At 40.4% G+C, this 17,784-nt stretch overlaps 1 protein-coding gene and 1 long non-coding RNA gene across 6 annotated transcripts in view; both read right to left on the reverse strand.

The window, feature by feature from the left end:
- Positions 1-5,307: 5,307 nt before the first annotated feature.
- The window catches only part of LOC116737740, a 40,146-nt gene continuing 27,669 nt past the window's right edge, over positions 5,308-17,784 (reverse strand). The window contains exon 2 of the long non-coding RNA XR_004343868.1: positions 5,308-5,417. This is a non-coding gene — a long non-coding RNA (uncharacterized LOC116737740). The remainder of the gene's footprint in view (positions 5,418-17,784) is intronic.
- LOC115518420 (cationic amino acid transporter 3-like) overlaps positions 8,677-17,784 on the reverse strand; it is a 41,631-nt gene continuing 32,523 nt past the window's right edge. For 3 of the 5 annotated variants that reach the window (XM_032593924.1, XM_032593925.1, XM_032593926.1), the window contains one exon: positions 8,677-10,944. In XM_032593924.1, coding sequence (XP_032449815.1) covers positions 8,913-10,685 — 1,773 coding nt within the window. In that variant the 5' untranslated portion in view covers positions 10,686-10,944 and the 3' untranslated portion in view covers positions 8,677-8,912. Of the gene's footprint in view, positions 10,945-11,432; positions 11,499-14,106; positions 14,124-17,784 lie in introns of those variants that run through there. The other 2 variants (XM_032593923.1, XR_004343867.1) reach the window with 2 other exon arrangements.

Genomic DNA, 17,784 nt, shown 5'->3' on the forward strand with positions numbered 1-17,784 from the left:
CTAAACAGTTGCTCCAAAGAAACCCCACTGGATTCTGAGCTCAGAGCTGAGAAGCAGCCCAGCCCACCCCCACCCTGATGGGCAATACCTGCAGGTTTCTTGGGGTAAAGGGAGCAGGAATTGCACCCCTTCTCCTGCTGTTCAGGTGGTTTCCTCAAGTCCATTCAGAATCAGGCCTCAGTCTGAGTGGGAAGTGTCTCTGGAGGTCTTTCCCTCGCCTTCTTGGGATCCTCCAAGGACCCACAAACATCCTTGTTTCCATGACACAGGCTTACTCTCTACAATCCTCCCAGGCTCTGACTGCTTCTGTACTGCTGTCTGCCTTCTCCTCTTCCCAGTGGGATCCTCCTCCAGTACTTCCAGCAACCTGCCACCCTGACCATCTCTGAGTATCCATCTGGCATTGTCCCATCCTGGTTCCTCCACCTCCCTGCCCTACCCACCTCCCATCCCTCTGACCCTCTGCACTGCCCACCTCCTTCTATATCCCTCCCACATTTACAACCTTCCACCTGACCCAGCCTGCCTCCCTCCCCTCCTTGCTCACCTCCCCCAGAAAACCTCAACTCCTAAGTGAGCTCCACTTTCCAATTACCTCCATCTCTCCAACCCACTGCATCCAACCATTTTGTCCCATTTCAAGTCATTTCTACATCTGCTTTCACACCTCTCCCACCCTTCAGAATCTAGGGAGAAAAGCAGGGCTCAGAGCCCAATGAAAGGAAGGACATTGCCCCATTCTCTCTCCTTCTGCCCTCTGCCTGCTGTCCCCCCCCCCCATCTTCCTGTAGGCAGACCCTGTCAGGTGTAAAGGAGAGCTGAAGAAACATCTCTCCATCAGCAAAGTGATGGGCGGGGGCTCACAGAGGAACAGGGTGACCAGGAGAAAACCTGGCAGGCCAGGGGATGCCCTGCCCAGCGCAACTAGACCCACACTTGTATAAAATGGAAATTCTGCTCTTCTCTCCATTAGAGGACAAAGTTTATTTGGATTTTTGGTCTCCTCTGTATAAGAAATTATAAAGTAAGGGTTCTTTTTTCTTCTTTTCCTTGCCCAGAAAACCAGTTTCCATGTTTTATCTTTATCAGGTCTTTGGTTACTTAAGAGAACTAAAACTTCTCAATGTTAAAGGAACTAAGTTTTTCTAACAACTATGACCTTCTGTAGAATCTTATTGCCAGCTTAAGTAAATAATTACATATTAAGTTTTTGCAAAGATCTGTAGTTATATTTAGGTGTTTGCTTTAGAACTTTCTGAGATTTTGGAGAAGCCAAGATGGTGGAACTGCATGGAAGTTTTTTTGTGTCTCACATCAATGAAATACAGCCAGGTCAACACTAAACCAGCCTGCACAACTGGTTTGCACAACTAGCAAACTGATTTGATGATTAACACAACAATCTTCACAACTTGAACCACAGCACTCAGCAAGTACATGGCATGGAGAGGTGAACTGGGGGAGAGAAGCCGCCGAGGGCAGGGAGCTATTTTTGCTTGTGGAGAGAGGATGGAAATGGCGGCGGGGGGGGGGGGGGGATATGCGAAAAAGCAGCTTTTTTTTTTTTTCAAAAAATAGAAATGGAAGGAAAACTTCCAAATTCTTGCTATGAAGCCAGCATTACCTTGATTTCAAAACCAGACAAAGACCCCACTAAAAGGAGAACTATAGACCAATTTCCCTGATGAACATGGATGCAAAAATCCTCAACAAGATATTAGCCAACTGGATCCAACAATAAATTAAAAAAAAAAATTATTCAACATGACCAAGTGAATTTATACCTGGGATCCAGGACTGGTTCAATATCCCCAAAACAATCAATGTGATATATCACATCAATAAAAGAAAGGACAAGTACCACATGAGCCTGTCAATAGATGCAGACAAATCATTTGACAAAATACAGCATACTTTCTTTATAAAACCCTCAAGAAAGTAGGGATACAAGGATCATTCCTCAAGATCATAAAAGTCATATATGAAAGACCCAATGCTAATATCATCCTCAATGGGGAAAAACTGAGAGCTTTCCCCCTAAGGTCAGCAACAAGACAGGGATGTCCACTCTCACTACTATTATTCAACATAGCACTAGAAGCCTTAGCCTCAGCCATTAGACAACACAAAGAAACAAAAGGCATCCATATCGGCCAGGAGGAGGTCAAACTTTCACTCTTTGCAGATGACATGATACTCTATGTGGAAAACACAAAACATTCCACCAAAAAACTGCTAGAATTGATTCATAAATTCAGCAAAGTTGCAGGATATAAAATCAACGCATAGAAATCGGTTGCATTCCTATACACCAACAATGAAGTGACAGAAAGAGAAATCAAGGAATCAATCCCATTTACAGTTGCACCAAAAACCATAAAATACCTAGGAATAAATCTAACCAAAGAGGTGAAAAATCTATACACTGAAAACCATAGAAAGCTTATGAAAGAAATGGAAGAAGACACAAGAACGTGGAAAAAGATTCCATGTTCCTGGATAGAAAGAAAAATACTGTTAAAATGCCGATACTACCCAAAGCAATTTACATATTCAGTGCAATCCCTATCAAAATAACACCAGCATTCTTCACAGATCTAGAACAAATAATCCTAAAATTTGTATGGAACAAGATCTCGAATAACCAAAGCAATCTTATAAAGAAAACCAAAGCAGGAGGAATAGCCAAAGCAATCTTATAAAGAAAACCAAAGCAGGAGGCATCACAATCCCAGACTTCAAGCTATACTACAAAGCTGTAATCATCAAGACAGTATGGTACTGGCACAAGAACAGACACTCAGATCAAGGGAACAGAATAGAGGATCCAGAAACAGACTTACAAAAGCATGGCCAACTAATCTTTGACAAAGCAGGAAAGAATATCCAATGGAATAAAGACAGTCTCTTCAGCAAGTGGTGCTGGGAAAACTGGACAGCGACATGCAGAAGAATGAACCTGGACCACTTTCTTACACCATACACAAAAATAAACTCAAAATGGATGAAAGACCTCAATGTAAGACAGGAAACCATCAAAATCCTTGAGGATAAAGCAGGCAAAAACCTCTTTGTTCTTGCCTGCAGCAACTTTTTACTCAACACGTCTCTGGAAGCAAGGTAAACAAAAGCAAAAATGAACTACTGGGACCTCATCAAAATAAAAATCCTCTGCACAGCGGTGGAAACAATCAGCAAAATTAAAAGGCAACTGACAGAATGGGAGAAGATATTTGCAAATGACATATCAGATAAAGGGTTAGTATCCAAAGTCTAAAGAACTGATCCAACTCAACACCCAAAAAACAAATAATCCAGTGAAGAAATGGGCGAAGACATGAATAGATACTTCTTCAAGGAAGACATCCAGATGGCCAACTGACACATAAAAAAATGCTCAACATCACCCATCATCAGGGAAATACAAATCAAAACCACAATGAGATACCACCTCACACCTGTCAGAATGGCTAACATTAACCACTCAGGCAACAACAGGTGTTGGTGAGGATGCAGAGAAAGAGGATCTCTTTTGCACTGTTTTTGGGAATGCAAGCTGGTGCAGCCACTCTGGAAAACAGTATGGAGGTTCCTCAAAGAATGAAAAATAGAACTACTCTATGACCTAGCAATTGCACTACTGGACATTTATCCATGGAATACAGGTGTGCTGTTTCAAAGGGACACATGCACTCCCATGTTTATAGCAGCACTATCAACAATAGCCAAAGTATGGAAGGAGCCCAAATGTCCATCGATGGATGAATGGATAAAGAATTTGTGGTATAGGGGTGCCTGGGTAGCTCAGTCGGTTGAGTATCCGACTTCGGCTCAGGTCATGATCTCGTAGTCTGTGAGTTCAAGCCCCGCATTTGGCTCTGTGCTGACAGCTCAGAGCCTGGAGCCTGCTTGGGATTTTGTGTCTCCCTCTCTCTCTGCCTCTCCCCCGCTCATGCTCTCTCTCTCTGTCAAAAATAAATAAACGTTACAAAAATTAAAAAAGAAAAGAAGTTGTGGTATACATATATATAATGGAGTATTGCTCGGCAATCAAAAAGAATGAAATCTTGCCATTTGTATCTACGTGGATGGAAGTGAAAGGTATTATGGTAAGTGAAATTAGTCAGAGAAATACAAAAATCATATGACTTCACTCATATGAGGACTTTAAGAGATAAAAACAGATGAACATGAGGGAAGGGAAATAAAAATAATATAAAAAACAAGGAGGGAGACAAAACAGAAGAGACTCATAAATACGGAGAACAAACTGCAGGTTGTTGGAGGGGTTGTGGGAGGGGGGATGGGCTGAATGGGTAAGGGGCATTAAGGAATCTACTCCTGAAATCATTGTTTCACTATATGCTAATTTGGATGTAAATTTTTAAAAAATAAAAAATTTAAAAAAATTCTTAAAAAAGAAAAGTAAAAAAATATATAAAATAAATAAACATTAATTTGTTTAAAAAGAAAGAAAGATGACTTTGGCAAATTCTTGAGTTCATCTGCAGGGACTCCCTTGAGTCAGGTTAAAGCGGGTGGGCCTTCTATCAATTTTACTACTTCAGGACCCTCCCCCAATCCCATGGCAATAGTTTTTCTTTGAATGAACAGCACTGTTCTTACTGTTGGGCCTGGGAGAAGGGAAGAATAACCTCCTTCCCTGAGTAAGATTCCACTGTGATGGAACAGACAGGACAGTCAGCAGAACTCAAGCATAGTCACAAAAAGGCAAAATCAAAAGTGCCTGGGCACAGTTCTAGATGATAGATATAGAGATGAAGAGATGATAGAGATAGAGATAGAGATGATAGAGATAGAGATAGAGATGATAGAGATAGAGATAGAGATAGAGATAGAGATAGAGATAGAGATAGAGACAGTTCTGAATGGAGAGAAATGATGATTGTTAAGGAAGTCTTCTAAAACTGAAGATAGTTTTAAAGGGTTAGCACAGTGCTAGCCTGAAAGGAAGGAGCATTTTCTGTATCAAAGAACAGTGTAAGGATCAAGTCAATTGAACATGAATTTATTAAAAGCTGTTTATATGCCTGACCCCCAGTTGGATGTTCTGAGGGAATGAACAAGATACACTTCTTACCTAAGATATAAATCACCAACAAAATGAAGAAAATAAAGACACCCAGATAACTGGTATTTTTTTATTTCAGCTTTATTGAGGTATAATTGACATATAAAATTATAAGATATCTAAGTATACATTGCAGTGATTTGATAAATATATACATTTTGAAATGATTCACCATGATTTCTCCACTGTGAAGGTATTAAGGATGAAATACTAACCTACATCTTGATTAAATAAAGGTAAATGTCCAAAGGGCGACTTTATTTCCAACACTTCATCATACATGTGAGGGGCTTCAGCTGGAGCTTTGCTTTTCAGTGTGTGGTCCCTGTATTAGAAGCATCAGCATCACTTGGGAACTTGTTAGAAGTAAAAGTTCTAAGCCCCACCAGATCTACTGAATTGTAAACCCTAGGAGTGAGGGCCAGCAATGTCTGTTTTCACAAGCCCTCCAGGTGAGGTGACACCTGCTGAAGTTTGAGCACCCCTGAACAGAGTACTATTCCTGGCTTCTCTCCCCTCCCCTCACCCACACTTTGACTTTGTTTAGTGGGTTGAAAAGACAGCAACTGAGAATAACCAGCTTAGACCATAACATGATCCAGTCTGCTGTGTTGTTGTTGTTGTTGTTGGTGGTGGTGGTGGTGGTGGTGGTGTGTGTGTGTGTGTGTCTTATCCAGAAACAACATGCCCACAGGACATTTTCATTCCAAGCTATTCATACATGAGAAAATCTAATAAATGCAGGCTCTCTCCTATGGTGTAGGGTGGGGGTGCTCAGCACTATTTGTGATGAGGAGTAAGTCTAGCTTATTTAGGGATGCAGTATTAGCAAATCAATTAGGCTGCAGATCTAAAGATGAAGGTTTAATTATCTGTCTCTATCAATAGGTTCCAAACATAAGAGGGAGAGATGGGGTATGATTTATTAGATCTCTACAGCTCTAAGAATGGGTTGTAGTGAAAAGTGAGCAGAATACTGGTTCAAATCACATGCAGTAGAGACTTAGTTCAGAGAATGAGAGGACACAAGAACCAGAGGAAATCTTAGAATTATTTAAGTAAACAAAACTTTAGAAATGATCAGTTCTGACCTCTCATGTTACAGATAAATAAGGAGAGTGTTGAGGGAACTGGGAGGCTTGCTCAAGGTCACATGGCTACTTAGTGGTGGAAACAAGACCAGAACCCAGGACACTTGGTTCTCAGCTCTGTGCTTTCTGAGCAGGTGGACAAAAGCTGACAATTGTAGAGAAACTTTCAAGTCCAAGAATGCAGATATCGCCAAGTAGAAGAACCAGCCTCAGAGATTTTCAGTATGGGTAGTAGGTTTAAAGCCAAAGTGCTTTGTGGTCAGAGGAAAGCCCTGGCTCCAATCCACCTGTGCATGTTCTGTTGCCCTCTCTTACAGACAAGGCTCAGGCTACACTACATGCTCAGTGTGCTCTGAACACTCCTTCCTTTTCCCATGCTTTTCCTAGAGTTGTTCTCTCTTCCTACAATCTCTCCCTGCTTCCCATGTGTGGCAAAAATCCTATGTGTCCCTGGGGAGAGCCAATTCAAATGCCATTCCTCTACAAAGTCTACTCTGATTTCACGGATCAACCCTCACTACTGTGTCATCCACGAGTGATCATCCTCCACTCTGAATTCCCAGGACATTTTATTTGCATATTACTTAGGACAACACTTTCTACCTTATGCTACAGCTAGGCTTTACCCTTTGCATTAGAATTTAAGCTCCTTAAGGGCAGGGGCCATATTTCATCTTTTTCTGGCCTCTTGTCTCCCCTTTATTATTTTCTGAAGTATTAATTAACATGCAGTGTCATTCTATTATTCTCGGGTGTACTATATAATATTTCTATGATTCTACACATTTCTCTGCTCATGAAGATGAGTGTGCTCTTAGTTCCTTTATTTATTTCACCCATCCTCCCACCCACCTCCCCTCTGTCAACCACTAGTCTGTTCCTTGTATTTAAGAGTCTGGGGGAGGTTGCTTTTTTGTCTCTTTTTGTTTGTTTGTTCATTTGTTTTATGTTTTAAGACATAAGTTCAATATATGAATGAAATCATATGGAATTTGTCTTTATCAGGCTGACTTATTTCACTTAGCATAATACCCTATAGGTCCATCCATGTTGTTACAAATGACAAGATTTCATTTTTATGGCTGAATAATCTTCCATTTGTGTGTGTGTGTGTGTGTGTGTGTGTGTATCACATCTTTTTTTTATCTATTCATCAATTGATGGACATTGTGTTGTTTCCATATCCTGGCTATTGTCAAGTAACACTGCAATAAACATAGGTGTACATATATGTTTTCAAATTAATGTAACTAAAAAGCTTTTGCACAACAAAGGAAACCATCAAAAATGAAAAAACAACCTACAAAATGACAGAAGATATTTCCAAATGATATATGTAATAAGGGGTTAATATATGAAATACATAACGAACTTACACAACTCTACACCAAAACACAAATAATCCATTTTAAAAATGGAGGTCAAGAGGGGTGCCTGGGTGGCTCAGTCGGTTAAGATTCTGACTTTGGCTCAGGTCATGATCTCATAGTTTGTGAGTTTGAGCCCCATGTCGGGCTCTGTGCTGACAGCTTGGAGCCTGGAATTTTCTTCAGATTCTGTGTCTCCCTCTATTTCTGCACCTCCCCTGCTCGCTCACTCTCTCTCTCTCTCTCTCTCTCAAAAAAAAATAAACATTAAAAAATTAAAAACAGAAGTCAAAGCACACATGAAAACATGCTCAGCATCACTCATCATCAGGGAAATGTAAATTAGAACTACAATGAGATATCACATTACACCTGCCCCATGGCTAAAATTGAAAAGACAAAATAGGGGCGCCTGGGTGGCGCAGTCGGTTAAGCGTCCGACTTCAGCCAGGTCACGATCTCGCGGTCCGTGAGTTCGAGCCCCGCGTCGGGCTCTGGGCTGATGGCTCAGAGCCTGGAGCCTGTTTCCGATTCTGTGTCTCCCTCTCTCTCTGCTCCTCCCCCGTTCATGCTCTGTCTCTCTCTGTCCCAAAAATAAGTAAACGTTGAAAAAAAAAATTAAAAATAAAAAAAGAAAAGACAAAATAACAAGTATTGGTGAAGATGTAGAAAAAAAGGAACTCTCGTGCACTCTTGTTGGGAATGTAAATTGGTGCAGCCACTATGGAAAAACAGTATGGGAGTTCCTCAAAAATTAGAAAATGGAACTGCCAAATGATCCAGTATTTCCACCACTGGATATTACCACAAAGAAAGCAAAATACTTTTTAGTTTATTTTAATAATCATTTTTTTAAATCCAGTATAGAGCTACAGAGACAAATAAAAAGTACACAATTGGGGCGCCTGGGTGGCGCAGTCGGTTAAGCGTCCGACTTCAGCCAGGTCACGATCTCGCGGTCCGTGAGTTCGAGCCCCGCGTCGGGCTCTGGGCTGATGGCTCGGAGCCTGGAGCCTGTTTCCGATTCTGTGTCTCCCTCTCTCTCTGCCCCTCCCCCGTTCATGCTCTGTCTCTCTCTGTCCCAAAAATAAATAAACGTTGAAAAAAAAAATTTAAAAAAAAAAAAAAAGTACACAATTAAAAAAAAAGGAGAAAGAGCAAAGACACACCCTTCACTTCACAATAACTACAAGCTCTATTAGTGTTCCCCCACATCAACATCCCATGGCAAACCTAGATTTCCATGTGCTAAGAGTACCCTACATAATTGTGCAGGGGACAAGACTGCATTTCAGTGTGATGACGTTAAATCAAATATGTACTGGAACTGCTGAGTTCAAGGTTTATAGTTTTGGAACTAACTTAAGTGGGGTTAGCAACCAGGCTGCCCTGGAGCCCATAGCCAAAGTAGATGGCAAAACCAATTAACATCCAGATACCAAATAAGATCCAGGCGTCAGCTGTCACCTGCGTCATAAGGTAAACATTCATGAAGATGCTCAGTAGTGGGAGGAGAGGGAGAACAAGGACCTTAAAGGGAAGAGGACTGGGGCTCTGGGGCTGTCTCCAGATGACCCCAGTGATCCCAGTGATGAGCACCAGGAGCAGCACAACCACTGAAATCCACACTGGGTCTCCAGAAAGCAGAACTGGCCAGTGGGCCAGCACCAGGCAAAGAAGAGTGAGCAGCAGAGCAAGCAGTGAGGAGCAAACATGGACAACCCGGCCAGAAAGTGGAGTTGGGGAGTAGCTGCCTGGAAAAAGTAGTCCTTGTAGAGTTAGCCTGTCTGCTGCAGGTCCATTCTCCTCCCGCATCTCTGCTTCATTTCCCCCAGTCCTCCTCTCAGGCTGATAACTGATGATGAGAACACAAAGAGCCACCAGGGAGTAAGCTATCAGGAAAGTAAGTGACCAGAGGTCCACAAGATCAGTGAGTCTAAAGAAGAAGGCCATGATTGGTGCAATAATGCTCAAGATCACAGTGGCCATGATGCGGGTGTATTTGCCAGTTTGGATCCTGGCAAGGACAGGGAACAGGAGGTGATCCTCTGACATCCTGTATATCACCTGACGTATGGGGACCATAAAGCCGAAGATGCTGGCAGGAAAACCACAGATAAATCCAAAAGCTACAACATAGCAGGCAGGGGCCCAGCCAATATTAAGAAAGGCCTCAGGCAAGGTGCTGCCACGTTGAAGCTTGTAGTGAGGCACCATAAGTGTAAGTGCCACAGAAACACCAAAATACATCAAAAAGCAGATGAACAGTGAAATCATAATGCTCATGGGTATGGAACGCCAGGGATTCTTGGCTTTGTCAACCCTGGTAACAATACTGCTGAAACCTATAAATGCATAGAAACAGGTAGCTGCTCCACGGAGAATCCCCTCAAAGCCGAAAGGCACAAATCCTCCAGAGCCCAGAGGGCCCAAGCTTGAGGTGTCATTGAGTCCAGCCTTTACGTAGTCCTCTTCTGTGAGCTTCCAGTTGTGCAGGTCCCCCTTAATGAAGCCAGCGATGATGACAAAAGTAAGAACCAAAAGGCTCACCAATGTGAGCACTTTGTTAACCAGGAAAATCTCATCCACCCACAGAGTCAGCAATCCCATGAGCAACAACACAAGGCCCACAACAAAGAAGTCTAGGTATTCTGAAAAGACCTGGGAAACATATGGTGCAATGCTCTCATGCAGTTTCTGAAAGATCTGGATCCCAATCAGGCTAGCAAAAGCTAAGATCCAGGCTTGGACCACACTGGCTATACCACCAACACAGGAAAGGATGAGGTTCCAGCCAGTGACGAAGGCCCAGAATTCACCTATAGTGACATAGGTGTAGAGATAAGCAGAGCCAGAATGGGGAATACGGGCACTAATCTCTGCATAGCACAGCCCAGCCAACACAGTAGATAGGCCAGCCACCAAGAAGCAGATCACAATGGATGGTCCTGCTTGATTGCTGATCACGTCACCAGCTAAGACATACACACCTACACCTACTGTGTGGCCCACACCCAGGACCACTAAATCCAGAGTGCTCAGGCTTCTGGATGGGTCATCCTTAGCCACCGGTTGTTCCAGCTTACGTCTGCATACCAGCTTTTGACCAAATCGGCGAAGTGCTTGATGCAGCATTTTAGCTGCAGCTGAAGAGGATTCTAGGGTCAGAGAGCTGCAACAAGGCCAGGGAACTGAGAGTGTTCAGATAGGGTTTGGAGAACTGAATTAACCCAAGTTGATTTGGGGCTGCCAAGTTCCAAGTCTCAGGCTTCAAATCTGCTGCATCATCTTTCATCTGGTATGTCCTATCCCTTCATAATATCTAAATAAACAATAAATACTTCTTGAACAATGATGCTCAACCAACCAATGCAGCTCAGATATCTCATGTCACCTGTTACAAAACAAATATCACAGAAACAGATATCAAAAGACATCATAGACAAATCAACACTGCTTTCCCTGCAGAAAATGTGTCAAATACCTCCCAACATTGTCCTGTTTTATACATCACATGACATTATCCCATTTAGGTTCATCTAACTCATGTAGCTGACTAATTAAGCTGTAATACACAAGAGAGCATGAATTTATTGTGCAATAATTCACATGTGGGTTGTTTCTGTGGTGTGTATGATGAGCATGAGCTATGACACATTAATTCATTGACTAGACAGCCTCGTTGCAATTGCAGAACCATTTTTAAAAATATCATCTGAGTTTAAAATACAAATATTGGTCCCCTGGCCTTAAAACATTTATCCCCAAAATCAATTATCCAAGGACAAATGTTACTTTGCCCCCCTTTCTCCACATTCTGCATCATCCATTTAGCTGTACTGATGGCAAAGAATATACAGTCCAACCCTTTGCTTTACCCACCTTGGCCCACAGGGTCACTGTGAGAAGAGAGGAAGAGGGAGAAAGCGGCAGGGCCTTCATAACTACCTGCAAAAAGGAGAGTGACAGGCTGTGTAAGGAAACACTGAAGAAACAGGTACAGCAGTCATTCAAATGTCCATTACTAAGAAAGTTGAAGAGTTTGAAAGGTCATTTTAGGAATTCTGACATTGAATAAACCTCACCCAAACAATCAGACAAAATTTACTACAATATTTATGTCTACAGTTATGAAAGTGTGCTGGATAGGCAGAAAAAAGTTAGGTCACCTACATCACAGTAGCTCCCAGCCAAAATAATTTCTTCTGTCTCCTCCCTATCTGGATCCTGGAGAGAAGGTGAGTGCACTTATGCAGACAGTCTCCTTGCTGACCACACTGTGCTCTGTAAACACCCTGGGCCATCTGTGATGTCAGCTTCCAGGAGCCTGGAGAATTTGCCCTGCTCTGTGAGCTTTTGTTGAAACACTTACTTGTAACTGCCTACTAATGTTTCAAAAGGAGTTATTTTTAACTGGATAAAACAGTGGTCTGAGGAGGCCAAATATATTTTCCCATTGAAGAAACCTGGATGTGGTTCCTATTTACCCCTACTTCCCTGCTCCTATTCAAATGGTCTCCACCTCAAGAGGAGCAAAACTTTAGATGAACAATTAATTCACAGAAACTCCCCAGAAATGAGTAGGGGAGAACAAAGAAAACAAAGCCATTAACTCCCCTCTCTCCTTCCTACTCAAGCTTTGAATTTAAGAGAATTTTAGGAAATGTTGGTAAAGCTTTCAAAAGAATGAAAAGTCAATTCAAATTTTTTTAAGTTTATTTTTTTCAATATATGAAGTTTATTGTCAAATTGGTTTCCATACAACACCCAGTGCTCATCCCAAAAGGTGCCCTCCTCGATACTCATCACCCACCCTCCCCTCCCTCCCACCCCCCATCAACCCTCAGTTTGTTCTCAGTTTTTAAGAGTCCCTTATGCTTTTAGAGTGGGAGAGAGCCAAAGCATAAGTTTATTTATTTTTAATATTTTGGAGAGAGAGAGGGAGAGCAGGGGAGGGACAGAGAGGGAGAGGGAGAGAATCCCAACCCTATGCTGAGCCCTATGCTGTCAGCTCAGAGTCCAATGCAGGGCTCCATCCCACAAACCATGAGACCATGACCTGAGTCAAAATTAAGAGTCAGAGTCTTAACTGACTGAAGCACCCAAGTGCCCCTCAGCAATTCCATTTTATGATTTACTCTCAGCATGGGAGAGAAATAAGGAGTATCAATTCTTAACTCATGGACACTACACTATGAATGTGATTGATGTGTCCCCCACCCATCCCCAGGCTTCACACCCTTCAGTGGTTCCTGCTGCCCTTCCTTCATGGTCCTTCCTTCCTTCATCATCTGACCTGTGCTGGTTCCTCCAGCCTCACCCCCTGCCCAGTTCCTGCTCCAGCTGAGAAATTCCACACTCACCCTGTTACCTGTCTGTAATATCCTCTTGTCCCTTCACTTAGCTAATCCCCACTTCTCTTTCAGTTCCCAGCTCAGAAGTTGCTTCCCCAGGAAGCCTCCCCTGATCCTTATGCTTCCATTCCTGTGACCTCTCATAGAATCTGAATTTTCCTCATGTGCCATTTATCCTAATGTATCCAAATTCCAAGTCAGCTGCCTGCCTCCTCCATTAGACTGTGAGTCAGGTGCTCAATAAATATCTGTTGAACAAATGTGCAAACTGAGAAAAGAAACCTGAAAGAACACAAAATCAAAAATTCCTATCTCTTGACTTTGAGATAACTACTTTGTAGCCAAGCAGCCTTTATAAATATGGCTCAGGTAAAGATATAAATGGTATTATCTTCCTTGTAGAAGGAAAGCAAAATGAAAATATAATGTGAAAACCAACTTTGATATAACCTTCACCACACATCATTCATGGAATGTATAAGCCACACATAGGTGATAACCATTATTTGCCAGAAGACTTGTTTTAAAAATACCAGGCTGCCTTGGGTTATAGGCAGCCAACACCCACACCCTGTTATAAAATTCCTATTTTTTTGAAGGCATCATTTTCAGGACCTATAATCTAGGAGGGATGTCCTAAGGCAGAGGTTCTCACTTCAGGGGACAGAGGGAGGCATAATGGAGACAACTAGAGATATTTTCAAACTTTATATCCTCTCCCTCTGAAGATTCTTGTCCAGTAGTTCCCATGATTGCTCTAAACCACCCAACTGACAAGAAGTGGTCCTCAATTTTAAAGGGAAGAGATTCTTTTTTTTATGTTAATGCTAAAAGGTACATGTTAAATCTATGTAAAGTAGCATTAATATGTATTCAATATACATTATTGAGAGAAAAAAAGAAGTTGCAAAATTATATGTACAGTACAACTCTATGTAATATTACATAATTTCCATGGAATCTATCTCTATAAGTATATAGTTATAGATGTATATTCAAAAGCATGGGCAAATGGTCTCTAAAGAGGTATGCCACATACTGGGATATCTGGATATAGGAAAGGATTGAAGTTTTGTTGTTGTTGCTGTTGTTGTTGTTGTTTAATGACAAAGATTTCTTGGGGCTCCTGGGTGGCTCAGTTGGTTGAGCGTCTGACTTTGGCTCAGGTCATAAGCTCACTGCTTGTGAGTTCTCTCTCTCTCTCTCTCTCTCTCTCTCTCTCAAAAATAAATAAACATAAAAAAATTTTAATGACAAAGATATCTAATTTATTTAACATAAAATGTTATTTACAAGTGATCTGTTCATTCTGGCATAGCAAGATAGCATGATACCTTTATCACACAATAATAAATTTACTTTTGTATTAATAATTGACATTTTGAAAGACAGTTAAGAAAAGAAGCCCAAAACTTCCTGCTGAGTCATGACGACTGAGTTTGTCATGCTTGCCATGCAGGTCAGAGTAAAATCGATCTTTCTCTTTCTTTCTTTCTTTCTTTGTTTCTTTCTTTCCCTCTTTCTCTCTTTCTCTCTTTCTCTTTTTCTTAATTCAAGTCAGTTAGCATAAAGTGTAGTCTTGTCTTCAGGAGTATAACCTAGTGATTCATTTCTTACACATAACACCAGGTGCTCATCCATAAAAGTGCCCTCCTTATGTTCATCATCCATTTACCCCATCCCCACACCCACTACTCCTCCAGCAACCTTCAGTTTACTCTCAGTATTTAAGAATCTCTTATGATTTGCCTCCCTTTCTGCTTTTTCTTTTTAATTTTTCCTTCCCTTATGTTCATATGTGGACTTTCTCAGATTCCACATATGAGTGAAACCATATAATATCTTTCTCTGACTGACTTATTTTGCTTACTATAATACCCTCTAGTTCCATCCACATTGTTGCAAGTGGCAAGATTTCATTCTTTTTCATCACTGAGTAGTATTCCCGTGTGTGTGTGTGTGTGTGTGTGTGTGTGTGTGTGTATCACATTGTCTTTATCCATTCATCAGCCGATGAACATTAGGGCTCTTTCCATACTTGGGCTATTGTCGATAGTGCTGCTGTAAACATTGAGGTGCATGTGCCCCCTAAAATGAGCATCTTTGTATCCTTTCAATATATTCATAGTAGTGCAATTGATGAGTTGTAAGGTAGTTCTATTTTTAATTTTTTGAGAAAACTCCATACTGTTTTCCAGAGTGGCTGCACCAGTTTTCATTCCCAACAGCAGTGCAAAAGTGTTCCCCTTTCTGCACATCCTCATTTCCTGAGTTGTCAATTTTAGCCATTCTGACAGGTGTGAGGTGATATCTCATTGTGGTTTTGATTTGTATTTCCCTGATGATGAGTGATGTTGAGCATCTTTTCATGTGTCTATTAGCCATCTGGATGTCTCCTTTGAAAAAGTGTCTATTCATATCTTCCTCCCATTTCTTCACTGGATTATTTGTTTTTTGGTGTTGAGTTTGGTAAGTTCTTTATAGATTTTGGATAGTAACCCTTTATCCAATATGTCATTTGTAAATATCTCCTCTCGATTCTGTTGGCTGTGTTTTAGTTTTATTGATTGTTTCCTTTCATATGCAGAAGATTTTTATCTTGATGAGGTCCCAATAGTTTATTTTTGCTTTTATTTGCCTTGCCTTTGGAGACATGTCAAGTAAGAAGTTGCTGCTGCCTAGGTCAATGAGGTTGTTGCCAGTTTTTTTTTTTCCATAGGATTTTGATGGTTTTTCGTCTTATATGTAGGTCTTTCATTCGTTCTGAATATAGTTTTGTGTATGGCGTAAGAAAGTGTCTAGTTTCATTCTTCTGCATTTCACTGTCCAGTTCTCTCAGTACCATTTGCTGAAAAGACTGTCTTTTTTCCACTGGATACTCTTTTCCTGCTTTTTTTGAAGATTTGTTGGCCATGTATATGTGGGTACATTTCTGGGTTCTCTATTCTATTCCATTGATCTATGTATCTGTTTTTGTGCCAATACCATACTGTCTTAATTATTACAGCTTTGTAATACAGCTTTATGTCCAGAATTGTGATACCTCCACCTTTGGATTTCTTTTTCAGCATTACTTTGGCTGTTTGGGGTCTTTTCTGGTTCCATACCAATTTTAGGATTGTTTGTTCTAGCTCTGTGAAGAGTACTGGTGTTAGTTTGATAGGAATTCCAATGAATATGTAGATTGCTTTGGGTAGTATAGACATTTTACCGATATTTTTTTTCCAATCCATGAGCGTGGAATAATTTTTCATTTCTTTGTGTCTTCTTCAATTTCTTTCATAACCTTTCTATAGTTTTCAGCATATAGATCTATTTCCTGTTTAGTTAGGTTTATTCCTAGGTATTTCATAATTTTTGGTGCAATTCCAAAAGGGATTGATTCCTTCATATCTCTTTCTGTTGCTTCATCATTGGTATATAGAAATGTGTCCAATTTCTATACATTGTTTTTATATCCTGAAACTTTGCTGAATTCATGTATCAGCTCTAGTGGTTTTTTTGTTTGTTTTTTGTTTTTTGTTTTTTGTTTTTTTTTTGGTGTAGACTTTAGGGTTTCTATGTAGGGCATCATGTCAGATGTGAGCAGTGAAAGTTTGATTTCTGCTTTGCTAATTCAGATGGCTTTTATCTTTTTTTGTTGTCTTATTGCTGAGGCTAGGACTTCCAATACTATGTTGAATAACAGTGGTGAGAGCGGACATCCTTGTCATGTTCCTGATCTTAGGGGGAAAGCTCTCAGTTTCCCCCAATGAGGATGATATTAGCTGTGGGCCTTTCATATATGACTTTTATGATGTTATGGCATATTCCTTTTATCCCTATTTTCTCCAGGGTTTTTATCAAGAAAGGATGCTGTGTTTTCTCAAATACTTTTTTTGCATCCATGGAAATGATCATATGGTTCTTATCCTTTCTTTTATTAATGTGGTGTATCATACTGATTGATTTGTGAGTACTAAACCAGCCCTACAGCCCAGGAATGAATCCTACATGATCATGGTAAATAAAAATTGTAAAAATTTATACTCCCAACTTAAGCACATCCAAATATATAAATCAATTAATCACAAACATAAGCAAAATTATTGATAATAATACCATAGTTGTGGGGTATCTTAATACTCCACTTACATCAATAGACAGATCATCTAAGCAGAAAATCAATAAGGAAACAGCTCTGAATGACACTTTGGATGGATGGACATAACAGATATATCAGAACATTTCACCATAAAGCAGCAGAATATGCATTCTTCTCGAGTGCGCATAGAACATTCTCCAAAATAGATCACATATTGGGTCACAAAACTGCCCTCAACAAGTACAAAAAGATCGAGATCATACAGTGCATATTTTCAGATCACAATGCTATGAAACTTGAAATCAACCACAAGAAAAAAAATTGGAAAGACCTCAAATACTTAGGAGGTTAAAAAACATCCCACTAAAGAATGAATGGGTTAACCAGGATATTAAAGAAGAAATTTAAAAATACTGTACATGGAAGCAAATGAAAATGAAAACATGACAATAAAAACCCTTTGGGATTCATAAAAAGTAGTCATAAGAGAAAATACATTGAAATTCAGGCCTATCTCAAGAAGGAAGAAAGTTCCCAAATATACGTAACTTTATACCTAACTTAATACCTAAAATATACCTAACTTTATACCTAAAGGAACTAGAAAATGGACAGGAAATAAATCCCAAAGCCAGCAGAAGAAGGTAAATAATAAAGATTAGAGCAGAAATAAATGATATAGAATCAAACAAAAAGAAACCAAAAACAGTAGAACTGATCAATGAAACTAAGAGCTGGTGTTTTGAAAGAATAAACAAAATTGATAACCCCCTAGCTAGACTTCTCAAAAAGAAAG

This window comes from Lynx canadensis, chromosome B4 (genome assembly GCF_007474595.2).
Source record: "Lynx canadensis isolate LIC74 chromosome B4, mLynCan4.pri.v2, whole genome shotgun sequence".
Lineage (NCBI taxonomy): Eukaryota > Metazoa > Chordata > Mammalia > Carnivora > Felidae > Lynx > Lynx canadensis.